The 24,962-nt window shown below is 46.5% G+C and overlaps 1 protein-coding gene across 1 annotated transcript in view; it reads right to left on the reverse strand.

Moving 5' to 3' along the window:
- LRP6 (LDL receptor related protein 6) overlaps positions 1-24,962 on the reverse strand; it is a 591,871-nt gene that overhangs the window by 241,092 nt on the left and 325,817 nt on the right. The window contains exon 13 of the mRNA XM_069228018.1: positions 11,551-11,750. Within this exon, the coding sequence (XP_069084119.1) occupies positions 11,551-11,750 (200 nt within the window). The remainder of the gene's footprint in view (positions 1-11,550; positions 11,751-24,962) is intronic.

The following is a 24,962-nucleotide window of genomic DNA, read 5'->3' on the forward strand; positions in this document are numbered from 1 at the left end:
AGGTGTTCTCTGCTGCATTTATGGTGACTCCCAGTCTGTGGAGGAGTAAAGGATGGTGTGGTTTTGAGCAAGACAATGTTGCTATGTGCCACTGCATGGCGGTTACCTTGTACCTTTTCCTTCCTGCTGCTTATAATCTTTTGCTATCTGTCATGCTGTGGTCCTGAGGAAGAGATTATTTGCATCTATGAGCCTTTTTGTGTAAAGTGGGTCTAGGAAGGAAAAGCTATTGTCTATGCACTATACATGAGGCTGTTGGAGTTATAAGTACGTGCTTGCAAAAAAAAAAAAATCTTCATGCTCTTCAATTTAAATGCCATCAGTTGCTCTTTTATTAAACCCTTGATATAATGCCGTATCATATGCTAGAGAAGACCAGATGATATCCTCATTTCGCAAATGTGGTTAACTGTCATCCACATTTGGCAGGTGTTTCTATAACCCCATATTCAGCAAAAGCATAATCTTCCTCCACTTCATGAGCTTCTTAAAATATATGACTATGTTGTTTTTAAGGGTCTTGTCTTGGTCCGGTATTGTCTGTTACGTCTTTGCTGTGTATGAATTGTAAGATCATCAGCAAAATACTTTTTTTTAAATATTTTTTTCTTTTTATCAAGACTGAAATTCTGCTAAGACTTTTCAGTCTCAATGCCTTATCTCTTTTCGGGATTGATGGCCTTCAAGGTGTTTTCAGGATAGATAACCTTCCAGGTCTTTTGTGGGTACTCTATTCAATAGCAATCTTTCAGAGTTGGCTGTGCTTTAAAGTCTGTTGGTAGAACTTTGGCTTATTTCTGAAACTTCTCCTTGACGAAGACTCTTCAGAGAGGGCAGTTTAAAACCTTCAGGCCCACTATAGGTGCAGAAGGTGCTACAGGTGACCATATTGGGCACATCAAGGCCTAGTTAATCTGGATTGACGACAAACCATGCTTATCTCTCGGCTACAGCTTAAGAAACTTTGCCTCCCACCCCTAGATGTCTTGGCATGCATGAGGCTACACTTCTTACAGGACCTGAGTTGTGCCTGGGTCCCAGGCACCAAAGACAGACATACGCATACACAGATCAACATCTGTGATGGGAACAAAGGCTAAAACTCTGAAATGTTCAGGGGAGATTTACTATACAACACTGCTAAAAGCATAATTTGAATAAAACCACTTTGAATTTGTGTTAAGGGTGCAGTAGAACAAGTTACTTACCTTCAGTAACAATCTTTCTGGTTGATACTCTAACCACAATTCCTCATCTTGTGAATATTCCCCAGGCATCAGACTGAATCCACAAACTTTAAAGCACCACTCCTGCACCCTAGTAGGTGATGGTGTTTGCGCCGGAAGGGACTAGTGAAACCATATATAAGAACCACACGTGTGATGACATCTGTGGCTTTCTAGGCTGTCCAAGCCCTCAGATGCAGAGCCATCGGCAGATTGGCATGACTAGTGTGCAGATCTATAGATTGGGACATTTTTAGAAGGATAAAGAGTAGAGTTCACAGAACAGGCAGGTGGGATGGTCGGTAAGGAATCTGCTGTTAGATAGAATACCCACCAGAAAGATTATCACCGAAGGTAGGTAATTTGTTCTTGTGATGGATACTTCTCACCGCAGTTTCCTCATCTTGTGAATCAATACCATAACATTACCTCCCTAAGGCGGTGGGTCTGTGAACTGGTTAAGACTAAAGAAAGTCCTGAAGTTCTGACTCCACCTCTTGCTTGCAATGCACATGGTCATTGGCTCCATTCTTAGATTATTATCTGCACAGAGGGTAAGGATGAAACTGGAGCAAAGCGACACAGAAAAGAGAAAGCGAGATTACCATGCAAGAGAAGTAGGAAGTAATAATAACAAACAGCCAGAACTGTCTGGGAAAGGGCCATGTGACTCTACAGCACCACATGCCACGAACAGATGCTTACAGGGTAACATCTTCAGTTAGAGGCACGCGTGGCTGTAAATACACATACTTTGCACAAACTGTAAAGCAGTCCTCCACTAAGCCTTGGCTAGCCTGAACATGTTGCAGAAGAATGAAAGAGGGTACGCAGTACAGCCTGACCACCACTGGCATGTTGGCCAGTTAATATGTCTAAACAGTAGTGTTTAGTGAAAGCGTGTGGTGTAGACCAAGTAGCTGCATTGCAAATGTCTGCTATTGGTGTGTTTCCATGGAAGACTATTGAGGCCCCTTTCTCTTTGGTAACGTTGGCCCCAGGAGGAGCAGGCAAAGCTTAGTTTTTGTGTAACAGGTTTGGATGTATTTAACTACCCACCTGGCTATGCCTGATTTCAATAAGGCCTTTCCCTTATGTGGTGGTTGTTTTTTTTTTTTTTTAAAGGGCTTTATGCTATGTACATAGTACATTAAGGTTTGCTTTACGTACAAGGTATGGAGAGCCCTTTCTGCAACTGAATCTGGTTGTGGTAAGAAAACTAAATGGTTATTTAACAGCAGGACTAGTTTTGCAGCCTGAAGAGTTTTCAGGATTCACATACTGTGCATTATTCCGCCGTCTTGTGGTTGGGTTCGGAATTGTCTGTCCACCCTTTTTGTCACCACCCCCAGCTCCCCCCACCCACCTCTTGGGTGTCGTTGACCACAATTTTTTTGCTTGGTCTGTCCATTGTGTGACGTCAGATGGCACCCTGGAAGTTCTTGTGCATGGTAGCTATCTTCAGATTCTTGTACTGTTCTTATCTTTCTCTCTTGTTTTAAAGAACAGTTTATCTTTAGATATGACCTCTTCCCCACCCGTCTGTCTTGTGCTCATTTCCAGGGAGGTGGGTGGGTCGTATGTGAATCCAGAAAACTCTTCAGGCTGCAAAATTACTCCTGCAGGTAAGTAACAGTTTCGTTTTGCAGCATGAATCCTTGCTGTGGATTAGATTATGTAGTTTCGCCTTCCTTGGGTTGAGTGGGGTGAAATTATGAGCTCATAAAGATGTGCTGTAGTACCTTCTATCCCACTTGATCTTCCTTAGGCATTTGTATGTCCTCACAACAATGCTTGGTGAATGTGTGTGGGGATGCCCATGTTGTTGCTGCGCACATTTGCCATGAATGCTAGTTCTGCACCCTTGTTCAGTGTGCTTTAGGGCGATAAGGTAGATATTTGCCAGCTGAGGTGTAGCACGTTTGTATTGTCTCCACAATCCACTGTGAAATAGTTCCCTTTTGTGACAGGTGACCCCCTTGCTGGATTTGGCATATGAACAGTTGGTTCCCCTTGCAAAACTGTTGGGTTTCCTCTAGGTAGTATATCAGTGCTCTTCTTACACCAAGAGTAAGTAAAGTATTTTCCAGTTGTGTCTGTGGATTCTTGAAAAATACTGGCAACTGGATGCTTTGATTGATGTGGAATTTGCTCACCACCTTAGGTAGGTATTGAGCGTTTGCCCTGAGGACTACCTTGCCCTTGTGAATTTGTATGTATGGTCAGGAAGGCAGTTTTTAGAGTGGTAAACCGGAGCTCTGCTTTGTGCATAGGCTCAAATGTTTTTTTCATCAACTGTGTTGGTTCTCTCCAGGAACCTTTTAATCACAGTGCAGTGAAAAAACTTTACCCAAAGCTCCCCTGGAGTAGCTCACAATTGCTGCAAAGTGTACTTTAAGAAAGGAGTGGTTGATCCCACTGTCCAGCAGGTGTGTTAGATAGGATATTACTCTTTCCTGTCTAGATATTGTCTCCAAGGTATTGTTCTCTGTGCACCATTTTGTGTCCAGTTTGTTGCATAGCGTCTTGTTAGCTTTCTAGCCTCCTTCCTTAGTTCCATGGTCCAAGGTAGTAGGTTTAGGTGTCCTAATTCTATGTATTCAGGCGCCATGCTGTTAGATTGAGTGTTGCTGGTTCCGGGTGGAACACTCGCCCCTTCTGCATTGTGAGCAGGTCTTGCTTTACCTTGATCTTGATCATTTATTCTTTGGACAGCTCGAGTAGGTTTGAATACTGGGTTTGTCTGGCTCACTGTGGGGCTATTAGGATAGAGTTAATTCCTGGTTGCCTGAACTTCTCTAATACTTTTTATTAGAGGAATCAGTGTAAAGGTGTAGACAAATCACCCTGGCCAGTTTAGTGACAGGGCATTCCCTTCTGATTGGTGGTGTTGAAACCTGGAGACGAAGAGTTGGCATTTCCTTTTTCTGCTGATGCGAACAGGTTGATTGTTGGTGTGCGCCAAATCTTGAAGATTTTTTCTAGGCTTTCTTGTTTTATCTCCCACTCGTGCGGGCTGCATTCCTGTCTGCTCAGTCTGTCTGCCTCTATGTTGTCCTTCCCTGGCACGTGGATTGTTTGTAAGTTGATCCCTTCGGGTATCGCCCATTTCCACATCTCTTGGGCTAGTTTGCTTAGGTGAATTACCTTGTGCCCCCTTGTTTGTTCAGGTAAAACATTGGTGTTGTATTGTCTGTTTGGATTACAACATTTTATCCTGTTACTTGTGTTTCAAAGGCTTTAAGGGCTAGTAGACCTGTCTCCATCTCTAGGAAGTTGATGTGTTTTATTGCATCAGCATTGTTCCACCAGACCCAAATTCTCATGTTGCTTGTGTGTGCTTCTGATTCCTTGTGAGATGCATCTGTTGTAATAGTCACCAATGGAGTTGTTGTCTTGAAAAGTCTCCCTTTGGTTATGCCCTGGAATGGGCGCATGTGGAGTCTCACATGGGTTCTGAGGAGGATGCATGATGCCATTATGGCCATTAGTTTCATGACTGTCCTCACTGTCATGAGATTGCCCCCAAGGTAAAGGCGGGTTTGCTCTGTTTGCCTATACTCTCTTTTGAGTTGGGTATGCGTGTGCTTTCATCGCATCCAGTCTTGTTCCTAGGAAAAAGATTTAAGTTGTGGTTGTGAGGATCATTTCTTGTGTTCTAGGAGGAAGCACAAGTCTCCCTTCTCTTCCTCTAGAGGCACATCATAGGTTTTAGCTGCCCCTCTTTATCAGGTTTTTGTAGAGTGTGATGTTGTCAGAGGGCGAAGGCCTCGAGGTGTAGCCGTCTACCTCCTCTTCTAGGCTCTCTGTGTCGATGTCAGTTTGTTCGTCTTCAAAGCCCCTCTGTTGCCTCTTCCCCTTCAGGGTCATAGAAATACTCCTCTGCCTCCTCTTCGTGGGGCTTAGGGGGTTGCCGACACCTCTAGAGCAGCCTCTTCCAAGTCTGTGGTCGTGGAAGGCTTAGCTGGAATCCTGAATTCTTTCAGTGTGTCTTCGAAGTCCTTCTTGCGTTGGAGTGCCGCTATTTCTGCCTCTAGTCTCCATCTCTTCTTCTCCACCTCTAAGCTTTTTGATGTCCTGCATCGCCGATTGTCTCTTTCGCTGCAGGCGGTTCTTCCTCAGATGGTTTCATGGTTTCTTTTCCTGTGGAGGTTTTCGTCTGTTTCAACGCTCTGCTTTCCTCATCTGGGATCTGTGGGCCTGCTTTGTTCGTCGCTGACCCTCGATTGACTTTTTCTTGGACGTTGGGCCACCTTGTGCGACTTTTTCTCAGGGATCTTGTCCTCTGAGGTTTTCGGCAGTCTCTTTACCTTCTCATGTCTCTTTTCGACGTCCTTCATCACTTTGTTCACCGCACATTTTTTTCTCTGCGTCCCCCTTGAGAATTTCTACGTCTGACCCTCTGTGGGTCGATTTTGTGCCCCCAACCTGCTCTTCATTATCACTGAAAAGGCACAGATCCTTCAGGGACGCCTGTGGTTTCTGGCTGTGCATTGCTGCGTGGTGTTCCTCTATCTGCTTTCAGCGCACCTTGAGTGTTTTCAGTACGAATGCAGCGCAGGGCTCACAGTCCTTGTGGTCTTTTGGCAAGCAGAGGTTACAAACTGTGTGCGGGTCGTGCTAGGCGAATTTATATTGGCAGTTCGGGACAAGTTTAAAAGGGGGAGTTTTCCTTGACCCCTACACCATGCTTCATTCTCCTGCCACCTGCCATGTGCGAATTCTGTCAGAGTACCCCGCTGGGAAGTGTGACCGGCTGTTCCCTTCTCTCTCGCTGTTTCCATCTCTCATTTGGCAATTATTTCCAAAAACTAGATTTTTTCAGGATTCTTTGGTGTTGCTCCCAAAACCTTCGGAGCTCCAGACCCAATGGTGGAAAAAATAACCTGAAGATGGCTACCACGCACAGGAACCTCCGGCACGCAGTCTGACATCACACTGGAACAGACCAAGCACCAAATGTGGTCTATGATGCTTGGGGGGTGGGGGGGAATTGGTGCTCTACATAAAAGCTTTAATGACTGGAGTCCTAAAAAGCGACATGGTGTCTATTCTGGAGATACGTAGCCAGAGCAGCCGAATGGAGGTGAAGCCAAGTCCATGTTTGGAGGTGTAGTAGGTATCAAACGATGTTTTGAAGGGTGGCTGCTAGGGGTCAATCTGGTTTGAAAGGCAAACATTTTCCATTTGGCAGCATAGCAGGCACCAGTTGTGAGCCAGCCTGCTTCAAGAATTCTCAGGCATTTAAGGAGATTGAGATAACGAAATTTTAAGACTTCAGGAGCCAGATGGCAAGGTTGAGACTCTTGGGATCGGTGTAAGGTTGAGACTCTTGGGATCGGGGTGCCTGATTTCTCCATGGTACTGCATGAGAATCTGGCCCGTTTGGGAGCCTCATGCCGAACCCTGAAAGCTCGATGAGTGGTGAACCAGTTGTCTAGTCCATGTAGAAGCAACTAGGTTGAGAGGGTTGCTGCAACTTCTGAACCATGAATGGGATGAGGGGGGAGAGGTGGAAATGTGTAAGCAAGTATCTCTGACCAGTTCATCCATTGTATATTGCCCATGGACTGTGGATGTAGGAATCTGGGGGTGAGGTTTGGGCATTTTGCAGTTTCTGCTGTGGCAAAGAGCTCTACATCTGGAAACCACCAGCACTGGAAGTACCGTAGGATGACTCTTGGATGGAGTTTCCACTCGTGGATTTGTTGCTGTATCCGGATGATGAGGTCGGCAAAGTCATTGTCCACCTCCGGGAGATATTCCACCAACAGGTTGATCTGTAGTGGAGAGCCCAGTGCCAGGTAGACTGAGCTAATAAAGAAAGCTGAGGGGAGCGAGTGCCACCTTGCTTCTAGATGTAACACATAGTAGTCATGTTGTCTCTCCATATGAGTACCTTGCCTACTATGTGGGGAAGAAAGGTTGTGAGGAATAGATAGGCTGCTAACAACTCCAGATAGTTGATATTGAGACCCTTGTGAGTGTTATGTTCCAAAGATGACCCTCCCCTCCTTCAAAAACAATCCCTCCAAGAGATGCATCTGATGTAATGGTTATCTGGGGAACTTTACACTTCTGGGGAACTGGATTGCGAAAGGGTCACACCTGCAACCAATTTGTGGTGGCTAATCAACACTAGATCTTCCCAATGACTGTCCTCCTTAGACCACTGATGCGATAAGCACTCCTGCAGCAGGAGCTTGTACAATTTTGTGTGGGGGTACTACAGCGATGCAGGACGCCATCATGCTTATGAGGTGCATAACTGTCCGGCCTGTGACCTGTTAATTTGGCTGAAAAAGAGGCAGCAACGCTTGGAAGGACTGGATCCTTGCTGGACTGGGCTAGGCTTTGCTGACCTTTGCATTGGGGATGGCTCCCAGATAGCGTTGAATTTGAAGTGGTTGGAGAAGGGACTTTACAGCGTTGATGGTAAAGCAGGTCTACAGTGGCTTGAATGTGCGCACAGCACTGCTGTTGCATTCTTTATCAGCCAGTCTAGGAATGGGAATACAGGGACTCCCAGTCTTCGCAGTGGCATGGCTACTTCTGCAAGGCATTTGGTAAAAAGTTGAGGTGTGGTGGTGACTCCAAAGGGCAGTACTTTGAAGTAGTAGTGTTGACCACTTACCGCAAACTGGAGGTAGTGCTGATGCTCCGGATGAATTGGGATATTGAAGTAGGCATCTTTAAAGTAGAGAGTAGCAATGAAGTTGCCTTGCTGTAGCAGAATTAACTGTCCTTTTTGAAAATGAGACGGTAGAGGGAATACACCTCTGAGCCCCGCAGGTGTTACGGCACAGGCTCTATGGTCTTTGAGTAGGCACCCTTGGAACTCTTCCCAAAGCAGGTGTTGGTGTTCTGATGGAGGGGGAGGGTAGGGGAAGGGGTGGTAAGTTGTGGGGTGATGAGCTCCAGGCTGTAGCCCTGCTGAATGATGTCTTACACCCACTGGTCTGAGGTGACATGAGTCCAAGCAGGGAAGGACACCTGAAGCCGTCCCCCGACAGGTTTTGTGTGATTGGTGGGAGGCGTGTCAAGTCATTGTTTGGCTGGGGCAGCTCCCTTAGAGGAGCTACCTTTGGCACTCTTTCCACAGTGGGCAACCCTTAAGAAGTCCCTGTGGAAGTTTGTCAGGCAGGCTGGCGTTATAAGGACTTGGAGGCTTCGGGCAGGTGGTCTTGGAGCCTCCGCAGTACACTTAACGTCGAGAAGACCAACACAGGGTAGGCATCTGCAAGGCGCCTATGGCTTCCACCACCTCCATGTCTTTTTTGATTTTCGTCAGCATCTAGTCAACCTGCAGCCCAATTAGGTGTTTCCCATCGAAGGGTAGGTTCGGGAGATGGTGTTGTACGTACAGCGTGAAAAGTCAGACACCGAGCCAGCATGTCTGTGGAGGAGAACCCTGGAATTGATCTCCCGAGCAGCAGTGACCACAGGGCACATCTGATGGTTTGCCTTCTATGATCAACTCACATCCTTTCTTACAGTGCTCCAGGAAGATGTTGGAGGAGCTCCTCTATTTCGTCCTAGTGGGCCCAGTCAGATCTAGAGAAAACCAATGGAATTGGCGATGAGCCAGTGGTTGGCACACAGCTACACATTTACCAGATGTGTCTTTTTGCTCCTTTTGTCCGGCTAAGTATTTGCTGGCTTAAGAGCAGTATGAACCACGGAGGAATCTGGTGGGAGTTGGCCCCTAACATAGATGGGATCTGAAGGGAAGGCTTTGTATTTTTACTCAAACGGGACAGTAATAACCTGAGCCTTGATCGGTTCCTTGAAGAGGTCAGGAGTGAGCTTTGATCATCCTCTTAAGCATGGGCAGATACTCCAAGGAGCAATGGGTTGAGGTAAGAGCTTCAAAGAGGATGCTCTTTTTGACAGGCTCTTTATGCATCTGCACATGATAGCAAGCAACAGCCCTACCTAGAACCTCATGGTTTCTGCATTCTGCAGGGAGGGGTGGGCTGGATGAAGGACAGGATCAGTACCCCAGGTGGATCCCAAGAACCTCCCTTCAGGGGGTGAGCATGTCATAAGTATGCCCTCCACCAATTTTACCCATGTTACAGTGAGGTGTACCCTGTGGAGTGAAGGATAGTCGGTGAGGCAGAGAAGGAGGTGGGGAAGGTGATGGAGAGGAAGGTCTGGGTGGGGTGGAAAGAAGGAGGTTGCAGCCGAGGTTCAGGAAGAGGACTGGTGGCATTATCATGCTTCTTCTGTTGCTTTGGTGGTAGAGGGGGCTTCAGAGCGTCCTCAAAAGTGAGCTGCCTTTTAGAAGGCTGAGTAACCGGTGCTGGAAGTTGAGTGAGGATTCGGCCCGTCTGGGGATGAATGACTATCTGCCTCTGGCAAACAAAGCTTGTCCTGTAGTTTCCTGAAGACTGGTTCAACAGATTTGAGGTCTGATTTTCTTGTCAGCAGTGAATCTTTTGGTGCCGGTCTAGGTGCCAACCTGGGTTTTGATACCAACAGATTCGGATCACAATCCTCAAACACATTTCCTAAATATTTATATTAGCTTACATTCTTGACTGAGTGGAGGGAAAAGAGCCAAGATTTACTCTGCTTGTTGAAGCATGTACCACTAGGCTCTCAGTTGTTGAGTAAGAAAGGCAGGGTCACCAGGTGTGGAACAATGGTGACAGAGTACCAGCTGTTGAACAGACGGACGTGAAAATGGTTTTGACAAAGTGCACAAAAGGGTATCAGTAAGGGCTGCATTAAAAGATAACAGGGGCTATGTAGGAGCCTGACCTATTTGAAGCAGTTCATTTAACACATTAGTCTCCACTTCCATAGTTTGAAGATGTAAGCAGAGAGCTTCTACCAACCTTCACATAACTGTGAAAGAGGTGTTTTTCTCCATAGCAGGACCAGGTGAAGACACACCAGTTATCTGGAGAAGTATCAAGGACACTGTCATCTTTAACTTCCTCATACCAGCTAGCCTCATCATATTGGGGAATATAGTCATCCCCCTCATCATAGCTGTCCTTGTCTGAGTCAGTGCCAAAATTATTGAGCAAAGTTTGGGCCCTACAATGTGGTAAGAGCAAGGTACCAGCGTCTGAAGGATCCCGGTCGACGTGGATTCTGCTGAGCGTCTGATAACACGATGGGCTGTACATCCTCCTTCGGCGTTGATATGTAGAGAACTAAAGCAGGTAATGATGCCAAAACGGAAGCTGGTATCAGAGTTGGTGCTGGACCCGATGCTGTGTCAAAGGCCACAGATGATGCGGAGAGGAGTCTGACTGGAGGTCTGTAGATGCGTGGGGCATTAAGGTACACCAGAGAAAGCCAGTAAAGTGCTGAAAATGCCCAGCATGGTCTCTCTGAAGGCATCTTCTTGCTACATTGTTGCTGACTGATCTGGACATTCAGGGTACGCTGAGAACAGACAATTAATACACTCCGACTGAGAACAGGACAGAGACTGGAAGGCGCCTTGATACCCCTTTGCGCCCCCTCTGAAGTCCAAGAGTGGCAGGAGGGGGATGACTTCTGCTTAGATGACTTATGCATTTTCTTGGAATTAAAGACTTCAACAATGACTATGGCTCTGCAGAGGGACTAAGAACTTCCTTTGGCTGGTAATGGTGCGGAGTCTTCTTGTGTTTGGCAAAGTAAAGTTTGGCCTCTCAGTTCCGTAGGGCCTTCGGGCTCAGTTGCTGTAGGAGTCGTGCTCTGACCATAAGCACTGTAAGCAGACTTTGAGGGTCTTCCTACAAGATTTAAACCCTGTCACTAAATGGATGATATTTTCCTTTGCACGCTTGTTAATTGTGGAGAAAATTAATGGTCTGAAAGACAGGAAGAAAGGAACAGACATCAGCCCGCATGGGTGGCACTTATATACAGCTCCACTCCTTAGTTCCAGAGTGGAAAGATGTCAGCGCAGTCACAATTCATCACCTACTGGTATGATGGAAAGTACTGCTTTAAAGTTTCTAGATCCAATCGGACGGCTGGGGAATATTCACAAGTTGAGGAATCTGCAGTTAGAAGTATTTATCCCAAGAAAATGAACGGACGTTGGTTGCTAGGATGGAGCTTTTAAGGGTCTTTGATGTTATATCTGGAATGGACCCTAAAGCTGAGTTTGAGCCGAGGAGCTATCTATTAATGTAAGAGACCCATTTCAACTTTCTGGATCCTGGAGGCGAGTTAATAAGCGAGGAATCTGCAGTCACATGGAAGCGAGTCAAAGGAGGAACCTGCAGGCAAGCCACCAGAATGTGTTTTATTTATTTTTGCCATGTCTTGGTGGAGACTATTTATAAATAAGCAAGTACAGACAACTTTCACGTACCTGGCTTCCATCCTCCTGAGCCCTTCTGATATTCTGACGAGAGTCGATCCAATATAGCTGTTTATCGAGTGGGTCATAGTCAATGGCACGCACATTGCGCAAGCTATGAATTGGGAGGATGATATCTGGGCTCTGCTGCTCGTCGATCACCATTCGATTAATGGCATTCTTTTGGCTGTATAGCAGGAATGTTGTAGGAGCTAAAGAAAACAAATATATAAAATGGGTATAAATAAAAGTGCATTAGGCACAGGTATTAGTCATATTTTGAGAACTGCCACCAGCACAGTTATGGGAACATCTCCCGCCTGCCTACCAGCTGATGTCAGGGACATATAAAAGGCCTTCACTATTTAAACAAAGGGAACCAGGAAGACACATACAGTCACTAGCAAGCACCAACGGCTATAGGTCCCTTACAAGAAGGGTTGTCTGCTGCTTGCATCCAAACAGCAAAGTGTAAGTATTAAAAAGCTACATTTCTGCAAAGCCACACAAGCTGCTTTTGCTTGAGATGACAATTTTAGGAGAGCTGTTTTTACAGGACTTAAGCTATGCTAAATTAAAATAAAACCAGTCACTTGAAGGACTATAACCTGGCTATAACCAGGAACACTTTCCCTGAAACAGTAAAGAGGCACTAGACACCTTAAATAGGAAAGACAGGATCATGTCTTGGACATAATATATTGGGGTCTCTCCCAAGCTCACAAATCACAAAGAAAGGAATATTCTATAAGAGAATGATTCTTAACTGATAATTAAACTCTGAAGTGACTTTCAGTATAGAACCGGACCGGCAAGTACTACAATGCATATGTAAAGCCCACATCCTAAACGTTGTGTACATAGAGACATTGATGCCAGGGGTGGCATTCTTTCAGGAATTTATCAGTTAATAAATCATCCGAAAAAAGAAGGTACATTAAAAGGTCAGACGTTTGCCTGATATCAATAAAGAAATCGTAGAGCCCACCAAGGTGGGGTGTGTGGGGTGTGTGGTGTGTGCATGTGTAAAATGTCACTTACCCAGTGTACATCTGTTCGTGGCATGTAGTGCAGCAGATACACATGCTGTTTATATCCGGCCATCTAGTGTTGGGCTCGGAGTGTTACAAGTTGTTTTTCTTCGAATAAGTCTTTTTTTTTTTTTTTTGAGTCACTGGATCTAGTGACTCCTCTCGGTGATAGCGCGCAGGGGCACCGACTCCTTTGTTAGATTGTTTTCCCACAGAAGGGTGAAGGAAGTAGTGAAAGATTGTGTATGTACAACTATAGATATATAATAAGATAGATGTTGTAAAGAAATGGCTCCCTGTTGCAGTTACCCCCCACTTTTTGCCTGATACTGATGCTGACTTGACTGAGAAGAGTGCTGGGACCCTGCTAACCAGGCCCCAGCACCAGTGTTCCTTCACCTAAAATGTACCATTGTATCCACAATTGGCACACCCTGGCATTCAGATAAGTCCCTTGTAACTGGTACTTCTAGTACCAAGGGCCCTGATGCCAAGGAAGGTCTCTAAGGGCTGCAGCATGTCTTATGCCACCCTAGAGACCCCTCACTCAGCACAGACACACTGCTTACAAGCCTGTGTGTGCTAGTGAGAACAAAATGAGTAAGTCGACATGACACTCCCCTCAGGGTGCCATGCCAGCCTCTCACTGCCTATGCAGTATAGGTAAGACACCCCTCTAGCAGGCCTTACAGCCCTAAGGCAGGGTGCACTATACCATAGGTGAGGGTACCAGTGCATGAGCATGGTACCCCTACAGTGTCTAAACAAAACCTTAGACATTGTAAGTGCAGGGTAGCCATAAGAGTATATGGTCTGGGAGTCTGTCAAACACGAACTCCACAGCACCATAATGGCTACACTGAAAACTGGGAAGTTTGGTATCAAACTTCTCAGCACAATAAATGCACACTGATGCCAGTGTACATTTTATTGTAAAATACACCCCAGAGGGCACCTTAGAGGTGCCCCCTGAAACTTAACCGACTATCTGTGTAGGCTGACTAGTTCTAGCAGCCTGCCACAAACCGAGACATGTTGCTGGCCCCATGGGGAGAGTGCCTTTGTCACTCTGAGGCCAGTAACAAAGCCTGCACTGGGTGGAGATGCTAACACCTCCCCCAGGCAGGAATTGTCACACCTGGCGGTGAGCCTCAAAGGCTCACCTCCTTTGTGCCAACCCAGCAGGACACTCCAGCTAGTGGAGTTGCCCGCCCCCTCCGGCCAGGCCCCACTTTTGGCGGCAAGGCCGGAGAAAATAATGAGAAAAACAAGGAGGAGTTACTGGCCAGTCAGGACAGCCCCTAAGGTGTCCTGAGCTGAAGTGACTCTAACTTTTAGAAATCCTCCATCTTGCAGATGGAGGATTCCCCCAATAGGGTTAGGATTGTGACCCCCTCCCCTTGGGAGGAGGCACAAAGAGGGTGTACCCACCCTCAGGGCTAGTAGCCATTGGCTACTAACCCCCCAGACCTAAACACGCCCTTAAATTTAGTATTTAAGGGCTACCCTGAACCCTAGAAAATTAGATTCCTGCAACTACAAGAAGAAGGACTGCCCAGCTGAAAACCCCTGCAGCGGAAGACCAGAAGACGACAACTGCCTTGGCTCCAGAAACTCACCGGCCTGTCTCCTGCCTTCCAAAGATCCTGCTCCAGCGACGCCTTCCAAAGGGACCAGCGACCTCGACATCCTCTGAGGACTGCCCCTGCTTCGAAAAGACAAGAAACTCCCGAGGACAGCGGACCTGCTCCAAGAAAGGCTGCAACTTTGTTTCCAGCAGCCTTGAAAGAACCCTGCAAGCTCCCCGCAAGAAGCGTGAGACTTGCAACACTGCACCCGGCGACCCCGACTCGGCTGGTGGCGATCCAACACCTCAGGAGGGACCCCAGGACCACTCTGATACTGTGAGTACCAAAACCTGTCCCCCCTGAGCCCCCACAGCGCCGCCTGCAGAGGGAATCCCGAGGCTTCCCCTGACCGCGACTCTTTGAACCTAAAGTCCCGACGCCTGGGAGAGACCCTGCACCCGCAGCCCCCAGGACCTGAAGGACCGGACTTTCACTGGAGAAGTGACCCCCAGGAGTCCCTCTCCCTTACCCAAGTGGAGGTTTCCCCGAGGAATCCCCCCCTTGCCTGCCTGCAGCGCTGAAGAGATCCCGAGATCTCTCATAGACTAACATTGCGAACCCGATGCTTGTTTCTACACTGCACCCGGCCGCCCCCGCGCTGCTGAGGGTGAAATTTCTGTGTGGGCTTGTGTCCCCCCCGGTGCCCTACAAAACCCCCCTGGTCTGCCCTCCGAAGACGCGGGTACTTACCTGCAAGCAGACCGGAACCGGGGCACCCCCTTCTCTCCATTCTAGCCTATGTGTTTTGGGCACCACTTTGAACTCTGCACCTGACCGGCCCTGAGCTGCTGGTGTGGTGACTTTGGGGTTGCTCTGAACCCCCAACGGTGGGCTACCTTGGACCAAGAACTAAGCCCTGTAAGTGTCCTACTTACCTGGTTAACCTAACAAATACTTACCTCCCCTAGGAACTGTGAAAATTGCACTAAGTGTCCACTTTTAAAACAGCTATTTGTGAATAACTTGAAAAGTATACATGCAATTTTGATGATTTGAAGTTCCTAAAGTACTTACCTGCAATACCTTTCGAATGAGATATTACATGTAGAATTTGAACCTGTGGTTCTTAAAATAAACTAAGAAAAGATATTTTTCTATACAAAAACCTATTGGCTGGATTTGTCTCTGAGTGTGTGTACCTCATTTATTGTCTATGTGTATGTACAACAAATGCTTAACACTACTCCTTGGATAAGCCTACTGCTCGACCACACTACCACAAAATAGAGCATTAGTATTATCTCTTTTTGCCACTATCTTACCTCTAAGGGGAACCCTTGGACTCTGTGCATGCTATTCCTTACTTTGAAATAGCACATACAGAGCCAACTTCCTACATTGGTGGATCAGCGGTGGGGTACAAGACTTTGCATTTGCTGGACTACTCAGCCAATACCTGATCACACGACAAATTCCAAAATTGTCATTAGAAATTCATTTTTGCAATTTGAAATTTTTCTAAATTCTTAAAAGTCCTGCTAGGGCCTTGTGTGTTAAGTCCCTGTTTAGCATTGTCTTTTAGAGTTAAAAGTTTGTTAAAGGTTTGAAATTAGATTCTAGAAACAGTTTTAGATTCTTTAAAAAGTCTTCCAACTTTTAGCAAAATAATGTCTGATACAGAGATGAATGTGGTGGAACTCGACACCACACCTTACCTCCATCTTAAGATGAGGGAGCTAAGGTCTCTCTGTAATATAAAGAAAATAACCATTGGCTCCAGACCTACCAAAATTCAGCTCCAGGAGCTGTTGGCAGAGTTTGAAAAAGCCAACCCCTCTGAGGATGACTTCACAGAGGAAGAAATTAGTGACTTGGAGGGCAATTCCCCCCTTCCAGTCCTAAATAGGGAGACCAGGGCCTCTCAAGCCCTGTCTCCAAAAATGATAGTCAGAAATGTTGCTTCCCTCACAGGAGGGTCCAGCATTTCTGAAATCACTGAGGATGCTCTCAGTGAGGATGACCCCCTGTTAGCCAGGATGGTCAAAAGATTGGCTTTGGAAAAGCAGCTCCTAGCCATAGAAAGGGAAAGAAAAGAGATGGGCCTAGGTCCCATCAATGGTGGCAGCAACTTAAATAGGGTCAGAGATTCTCCTGACATCCTAAAAATCCCCAAAGGGATTGTAACAAAATATGAAGATGGTGATGACATCACCAAATGGTTCACAGCTTTTGAGAGGGCTTGTGTAACCAGAAAAGTGAACAGATCTCACTGGGGTGCTCTCCTTTGGGAAATGTTCACTGGAAAGTGTAGGGATAGACTCCTCACACTCTCTGGAAAAGATGCAGAATCTTATGACCTCATGAAGGGTACCCTGATTGAGGGCTTTGGATTCTCCACTGAGGAGTATAGAATTAGATTCAGGGGGGCTCAAAAATCCTCGAGCCAGACCTGGGTTGATTTTGTAGACTACTCAGTAAAAACACTAGATGGTTGGTTAACTGGAAATGAAGTGTGTGACTATGTTGGGCTTTATAATTTGTTTATGAAAGAACACATTTTAAGTAACTGCTTCAATGAAAAGTTGCATCAGTATCTGGTAGACCTAGGTCCAATTTCTCCCCAAGAATTGGGAAAGAAGGCAGACCACTGGGTCAAGACTAGGGTAACCAAAACTTCCACTGGGGGTGACCAAAAGAAAGGGGTTACAAAAACTCCCCAGGAGAAAGTGGGTAACACTAGAAACAAAGAAAAAGAGTCCTCTGTAGGCCCCCAAAAACCAGAACAGGTGGGTGGGCCCCAGGACACAACCCAAAACAAAGGTGGGTACCAGGGTAAGAACTGGGATGCCACTAAGGCATGGTGCCACAACTGTAAACAGTCTGGGCACCACACCAAGGACACTTCTTGTCCCAAAAACAAACCCCAGAACAAAATTCCTGGGGTAACCAGTGTAGCCATGGGAGATGACTCCTCAGATGAGGAGGTCTTCATAGCCTTCAACTGGAAACAGGGCCCAACAGGTGAGTTGGAGATTCCAGAGGGAAGTAGACACTTCCACCACCTACTGGTGAATGGAATCCCAACCACTGCCCTGAGAGACACTTGTGCCAGTCACACTATTGTGCATGACAGGCTGGTGCTCTCAAACCAGTACATCCCAGGTGAGACTGCCAGGGTAAGAGTTAGCCTAGACAGGGTCACTAAGAGGCCTGTGGCTTTAGTGCCCATAGAAGTGGGTGGCACTCTTAGCTGGAGAAGGGTAGTAGTCAGTACAGACCTCCCCCTTGATTGTCTCCTTGGAAATGACTACCCAGAGGTTAGTCAGAGCCCAAGAGAGGAACTGGTCCAGTGCCAGTCCTCTCCCAAGGATTCTGGAAGTCCTGCCTCTGCAGTAAATGCAAGCAGGCCCCAGAAGAAGAAGAAAAGAAAACAGAGTAGGAAGGGTGGACAACCTTTAGCCAAGGTTACAGCAAGCCAAGGAGATTCTGCTCCAGTAGGGGAGAACTCCAAAAATGGCCCTGATAAAGTCCAACCTGACCCACAAGAAGTCCTGGCTAGACAGGCAACTGTTAAACCTGAGTGGGTGGCTCCTCAGCTAACAGAAGAAAGAGTGGAAGAAGGGTGTTTACTACAAGATGTGGTAACCCCCCACTCTAATACAGCAGACAGGCAACCTGAACCCAAAGAGGCCTGTAACTTAGCCCCTTCCCTTTTAGGTGAAGAGCTAAAGGTGTGGTTCTGGGCACTGACAGCTGTCAGTGGCCTCTGCTGGGTGTTAGCCTTTATGGCTGCACTATCCTTAGCATGGTGGTCTGACCCCATGCCAAATAGCAAGTTAGGCCCCCTGACCCTATTGGTCATGGTGGGGTTACTCCAGCTCTGGGTAACCTCTCTGGGTAAGCTAGGGGTAACCCTGGCCAAGATAAGGTTAGCAGAGGTGGATACCTCTAAGACCAAGATAGAAAGAATGGGTGGAGACATTGAAGAGGCAGACAAGAGGCAATTCAGACTAGGTCCTATCACTGTGGAAGTAGGTCCGTTCCCCAAAGGGAATGACCTGAACAGACGGATGTAAGGCAGAGTAGGCCCTGCAACTAACCAGCCTATTTCTCCTACTCTTCCTCGCCTGACAGACTAGGAAGACTCTCCCAGCTTGGGCTGAGTCTCCTGGCCTGTGGGCTGGGGGGGGCTTGTGTAAAGAAATGGCTCCCTGTTGCAGTTACCCCCCACTTTTTGCCTGATACTGATGCTGACTTGACTGAGAAGAGTGCTGGGACCCTGCTAACCAGGCCCCAGCACCAGTGTTCCTTCACCTAAAATGTACCATTGTATCCACAATTGGCACACCCTGGCATTCAGATAAGTCCCTTGTAACTGGTACTTCTAGTACCAAGGGCCCTGATGCCAAGGAAGGTCTCTAAGGGCTGCAGCATGTCTTATGCCACCCTAGAGACCCCTCACTCAGCACAGACACACTGCTTACAAGCCTGTGTGTGCTAGTGAGAACAAAATGAGTAAGTCGACATGACACTCCCCTCAGGGTGCCATGCCAGCCTCTCACTGCCTATGCAGTATAGGTAAGACACCCCTCTAGCAGGCCTTACAGCCCTAAGGCAGGGTGCACTATACCATAGGTGAGGGTACCAGTGCATGAGCATGGTACCCCTACAGTGTCTAAACAAAACCTTAGACATTGTAAGTGCAGGGTAGCCATAAGAGTATATGGTCTGGGAGTCTGTCAAACACGAACTCCACAGCACCATAATGGCTACACTGAAAACTGGGAAGTTTGGTATCAAACTTCTCAGCACAATAAATGCACACTGATGCCAGTGTACATTTTATTGTAAAATACACCCCAGAGGGCACCTTAGAGGTGCCCCCTGAAACTTAACCGACTATCTGTGTAGGCTGACTAGTTCTAGCAGCCTGCCACAAACCGAGACATGTTGCTGGCCCCATGGGGAGAGTGCCTTTGTCACTCTGAGGCCAGTAACAAAGCCTGCACTGGGTGGAGATGCTAACACCTCCCCCAGGCAGGAATTGTCACACCTGGCGGTGAGCCTCAAAGGCTCACCTCCTTTGTGCCAACCCAGCAGGACACTCCAGCTAGTGGAGTTGCCCGCCCCCTCCGGCCAGGCCCCACTTTTGGCGGCAAGGCCGGAGAAAATAATGAGAAAAACAAGGAGGAGTCACTGGCCAGTCAGGACAGCCCCTAAGGTGTCCTGAGCTGAAGTGACTCTAACTTTTAGAAATCCTCCATCTTGCAGATGGAGGATTCCCCCAATAGGGTTAGGATTGTGACCCCCTCCCCTTGGGAGGAGGCACAAAGAGGGTGTACCCACCCTCAGGGCTAGTAGCCATTGGCTACTAACCCCCCAGACCTAAACACGCCCTTAAATTTAGTATTTAAGGGCTACCCTGAACCCTAGAAAATTAGATTCCTGCAACTACAAGAAGAAGGACTGCCCAGCTGAAAACCCCTGCAGCGGAAGACCAGAAGACGACAACTGCCTTGGCTCCAGAAACTCACCGGCCTGTCTCCTGCCTTCCAAAGATCCTGCTCCAGCGACGCCTTCCAAAGGGACCAGCGACCTCGACATCCTCTGAGGACTGCCCCTGCTTCGAAAAGACAAGAAACTCCCGAGGACAGCGGACCTGCTCCAAGAAAGGCTGCAACTTTGTTTCCAGCAGCCTTGAAAGAACCCTGCAAGCTCCCCGCAAGAAGCGTGAGACTTGCAACACTGCACCCGGCGACCCCGACTCGGCTGGTGGCGATCCAACACCTCAGGAGGGACCCCAGGACCACTCTGATACTGTGAGTACCAAAACCTGTCCCCCCTGAGCCCCCACAGCGCCGCCTGCAGAGGGAATCCCGAGGCTTCCCCTGACCGCGACTCTTTGAACCTAAAGTCCCGACGCCTGGGAGAGACCCTGCACCCGCAGCCCCCAGGACCTGAAGGACCGGACTTTCACTGGAGAAGTGACCCCCAGGAGTCCCTCTCCCTTACCCAAGTGGAGGTTTCCCCGAGGAATCCCCCCCTTGCCTGCCTGCAGCGCTGAAGAGATCCCGAGATCTCTCATAGACTAACATTGCGAACCCGACGCTTGTTTCTACACTGCACCCGGCCGCCCCCGCGCTGCTGAGGGTGAAATTTCTGTGTGGGCTTGTGTCCCCCCCGGTGCCCTACAAAACCCCCCTGGTCTGCCCTCCGAAGACGCGGGTACTTACCTGCAAGCAGACCGGAACCGGGGCACCCCCTTCTCTCCATTCTAGCCTATGTGTTTTGGGCACCACTTTGAACTCTGCACCTGACCGGCCCTGAGCTGCTGGTGTGGTGACTTTGGGGTTGCTCTGAACCCCCAACGGTGGGCTACCTTGGACCAAGAACTAAGCCCTGTAAGTGTCCTACTTACCTGGTTAACCTAACAAATACTTACCTCCCCTAGGAACTGTGAAAATTGCACTAAGTGTCCACTTTTAAAACAGCTATTTGTGAATAACTTGAAAAGTATACATGCAATTTTGATGATTTGAAGTTCCTAAAGTACTTACCTGCAATACCTTTCGAATGAGATATTACATGTAGAATTTGAACCTGTGGTTCTTAAAATAAACTAAGAAAAGATATTTTTCTATACAAAAACCTATTGGCTGGATTTGTCTCTGAGTGTGTGTACCTCATTTATTGTCTATGTGTATGTACAACAAATGCTTAACACTACTCCTTGGATAAGCCTACTGCTCGACCACACTACCACAAAATAGAGCATTAGTATTATCTCTTTTTGCCACTATCTTACCTCTAAGGGGAACCCTTGGACTCTGTGCATGCTATTCCTTACTTTGAAATAGCACATACAGAGCCAACTTCCTACAGATGTCCATGCAAAAAAAAAAGAAAAAATATATATATATATATGTATATATATATATATATACACATACACACACACACACACACACACACACACACACACACACACGCTTATGTACAAATGAGTACTACAACGTCTACAGGCTCCGGAAGGAGGGAGGGCGCATGTGAATCTGCAGAACTACATGCCACGAACAGATGTACACTGGGTAAGTGACATTTTCCGTTCAATGGCATGTGTAGCTGCAGTAAAACGCAGTTCTCCTCCCACTTAAGTGGTGGTTAGCCTGTAGGGGTTGAAGTGGTTTGAAATAGTGTTTTTAGCACTGCTTGTCCAACACTGGCTTGTTGTCTTGATAAAACATCCACACAGTAATGCTTTGTCAAGGTATGTGGTGTGGACCATGTGACAGCTTTGTATATATCTGCCATTGGTATATTTCCAAAGAATGCCATAGAGGCACCCTTTATCCTAGTGGAATGTGCTTTTGGAGTTATTAATAGTTGCCTTTTTGCCTTAAGGTAACATGTTTGAATACATCTCACGATCCTTCTAGCTAATCCTGGTTTTGAAATGGGATTACCTTTATGTGGTTGTTGGAAAGCAACAAAAAGTTGATAAGTTTTCCTAAAATCTTTTGTTCTGTCTACGTAATACATTAGAGCTCTTTTAAGGTCAATAGTGTGTAGAGCTCTTTCAGCAGTAGAGTCTGGCTGTGGAAAGAAGACTGGCAATTCCACTGACTGATTAATGTGAAAAGGTGAAACCACTGTAGGCAAGAATTTTGGGTTTGTCCTAAGTACTACTTTGTGTTTGTGTACTTGGAAGAACAGTTCTTCTAGAGTAAATGCTTGAATTTCACTTACTCTTCTTAATGAAGTAATTGCTACTAAGAAAGCAACCTTCCATGTGAGGAAATGAAGAGCATAAGAGTTCGAATGGTGGGCCCATTAGTCTTGTGAGTACAATATTAAGACTCCATGCAGGAACTGGTGGATTTCTGGGTGGAATAATGCGTTTAAGTCCTTCCATAAATGCTTTTATGACAGGAACTCTAAAGAGATAAGTATTTTGTATGGTTTGTAGGTATGCTGATATGGCTGTTAGATGAATGTTAAGAGGAAAAGGCCAGGTTTGCTTTTTGTAAATAAAGCAAATAGCACACAATATCTTGTACTGACGCTTTAAGTGGATCTATATTTTTAGGTTGGCAGTAGTATACAAATCGTTTCCACTTATTTGTATAGCATTGTCTGGTTGTTGGCTTACGTGCTTGTTTTAGAACATTCATACATTCTAATGGAAGCTGTAAATATCCAAACTCTGACTTCAGGAGCCAAATCGCTAAGTTGAGTACACTGGGATTGGGATGTCTGATTTGACCTTTGTTCAGAGTTAACAGATCTGGTCTGTTTGGAAGTTTGTGATGGGGCACTTCTGATAGATCCAGGAGTGTTGTGTACCAGTGTTGGCATGCCCATGTGGGAGCTATGAGTATCATGGTGAGAGAGGTGTGACGCATTTTGTTGACCAGAAATGGAATTAACGGAAGAGGGGGAAAAAGCGTAAGCAAATATCCCTGACCAGTTGATCCATTGAGCATTGCCCTTGGACAGAGGGTGTGGGTGTCTGGATGCAAAGTTTTGGCATTTTGACTTTTCACTTGTTGCGAAAAGGTCTATGTCTGGTGTTCCCCACATTTGAAAGTAATATTGAAGTATCTGTGGGTGAATCTCCCACTCGTGTATTTGTTGTTGCGTCCTGCTTAGAAGGTCTGCTAGCTGGTTGTGTATCCCTGGGATGTATTCCGCTAGTAGGTGAATCTGATTGTGAATTGTCCATTTCCATACTATTTGAGCTAGAATGGACAATTGGGATGAATGTGTCCCCCCCCCTTGTTTTTTCAAATAATACATCATTGTCATGTTGTCTGTTCTTATTAAGACTGTCTTGTGTATGATCTGAGGTTGGAATGCTTGATGGCCAAGAACAAAGCAAATAATTTCAAGTGGTTTATGTGTAAGTTGGTTGTATTGAGTCTCATTCCCCTTGTATGGTTAGGTTGTTGAGATGAGCTTCCCAACCTGTCATTGACGCATTTGTTGTGATTATGGTCTGTGGCACTGGGTTTTGAAAGGACTGCCCTTTTGTTAAGTTGTTGTGATTCCACCAGTGCAGAGATTTGTAAGTCTGGTGGTCGAACAACACTAGATCCTGTAACTGACCCTGTGCCTGAGACCATTGTTGTGAGAGGCACTGTTGCAATGGTCTCATGTTTAGTTTTGCATGCTGTACTATTGCTATACATGATGCCATCATTCCCAACAGTTTCATGATAAATTTTACTGTGTAAGTCTGATTGACCTGGATTTGTGATATGAGGTATTAAAAAGCCAGTATCCTCTGTGGATTTGGGTAGGTCAATGCGGTTTGAGAATTGCACCTAGATAAGGTTGCATCTGTGCTGGTTGAAGATGAGATTTTTGGTAATTGATTGTAAACCCTAAAGTGTGTAGGGTATCTATTGTGTATTGAGTGTGTTGTTGACACTGTAGAATAGTGCTGGAGTTTATTAACCAATCGTCTAGATGAGGGAAGACACGTATGTGTTGTCTTCTGAGGTGAGCTGCTACTACAGCTAGACATTTTGTGAAAACCCTTGGAGCTGTTATCCTGAAGGGTAGCACTTTGAATGGGTAGTGGTTGAATGATATTACGAACCTTAAGTTCTTGCGGTTAGCTGGATGTACGGGAATGTGGAAGTAGGCGTCCTTCAGATCTAACACGGTCATGTTTTTGTAATAGGGGGAATGATGTCCTGTAGAGTGACCATATAGAGATTTAGAGGTCTGAGATCTAGAATGGGTCTGACAGTGCCATCCTTTTTTGGTATAAGGAAGTATAGTGAATATACTCCTGTCCCTCGCTGTGAGATGGGAACCATTTGTATTGTCCCTTTTAGTAATAGAGATTTTACCTCTTGTTTTAGTAGAACAATGTGTTCTGGAGAGAGTCTGTGAGAACGAGGTGGAATATTTGGTGGAGTAGAGAGGAGTTCTAGGCAATAACCATTGCGGATAATTGAGAGTACCCACTGATCTGTGGTGATGTTTTGCCAGTGAGAGTGGAATTGTTGCAGTCTTCCTCCCACAGGAGACGTGTGGGATTGTGGGATGTTTGGGAAGTCATTGTTTTGTGGGTGTAGTAGCACTCTTTGAGGCAGTAAACTTACTTCTGGCTCTGAACTTTTATCCTCTGTAAGAGTCTCTAAATGAACCTCTTGAATAATACTGCTGCGTCTGATTTGGATGGGAGGTGGAAGCCTCTGCAGTTTGGGATTTAAAACCTCCCCTAAACTGTTGTTTCCGAAAGGAACTCCTTCCTTGGGTAGATACTGCAAGAATTCCTGCATTTCATCCCAATGTGCCCCATCATATCTTGCCAACAGGGCCTTGGAATTGGCAATACCCCATTGGTTGGCTGCTTGTGTAGCTACCCATTTCCCTGCAGCATCAAGTTTTCTACTTTTGTCAGGGGGTGGAGTATTCCCTGAAGACTATTAGCCCGTTTCCTGGCTGCAATGACCACAATAGAATCCGGTGGCAGTTGTTGCGTAATGTAGACTGGGTCTGTTGGTGCAGGCTTATATATATTTTTGTTTTATCAATTCTTGGGGTCAGAACCCTAGCTTTGAATGGTTCTTTGAATATGTCTGCGTGTCTAAGCATACCAGGTGTCGGTGGACACTGTATATTTCAACACTATCTCGAGTCTTTTTGCCCTTCGATCACGCAGTGTCTTTTTCGATTGAAACAAACAGCAAGCTTCACAATCTTCTTCTCGATGTTCACAAGAAAGGCAAAGATTACATACCACGTGCTGGTCAGTATAAGGGAAATTTTACGTGGCAGAGGATAGAATCGGAATGGAGTCCGATCCATCAGG

Source organism: Pleurodeles waltl, chromosome 4_1, assembly GCF_031143425.1.
Source record: "Pleurodeles waltl isolate 20211129_DDA chromosome 4_1, aPleWal1.hap1.20221129, whole genome shotgun sequence".
NCBI lineage: Eukaryota > Metazoa > Chordata > Amphibia > Caudata > Salamandridae > Pleurodeles > Pleurodeles waltl.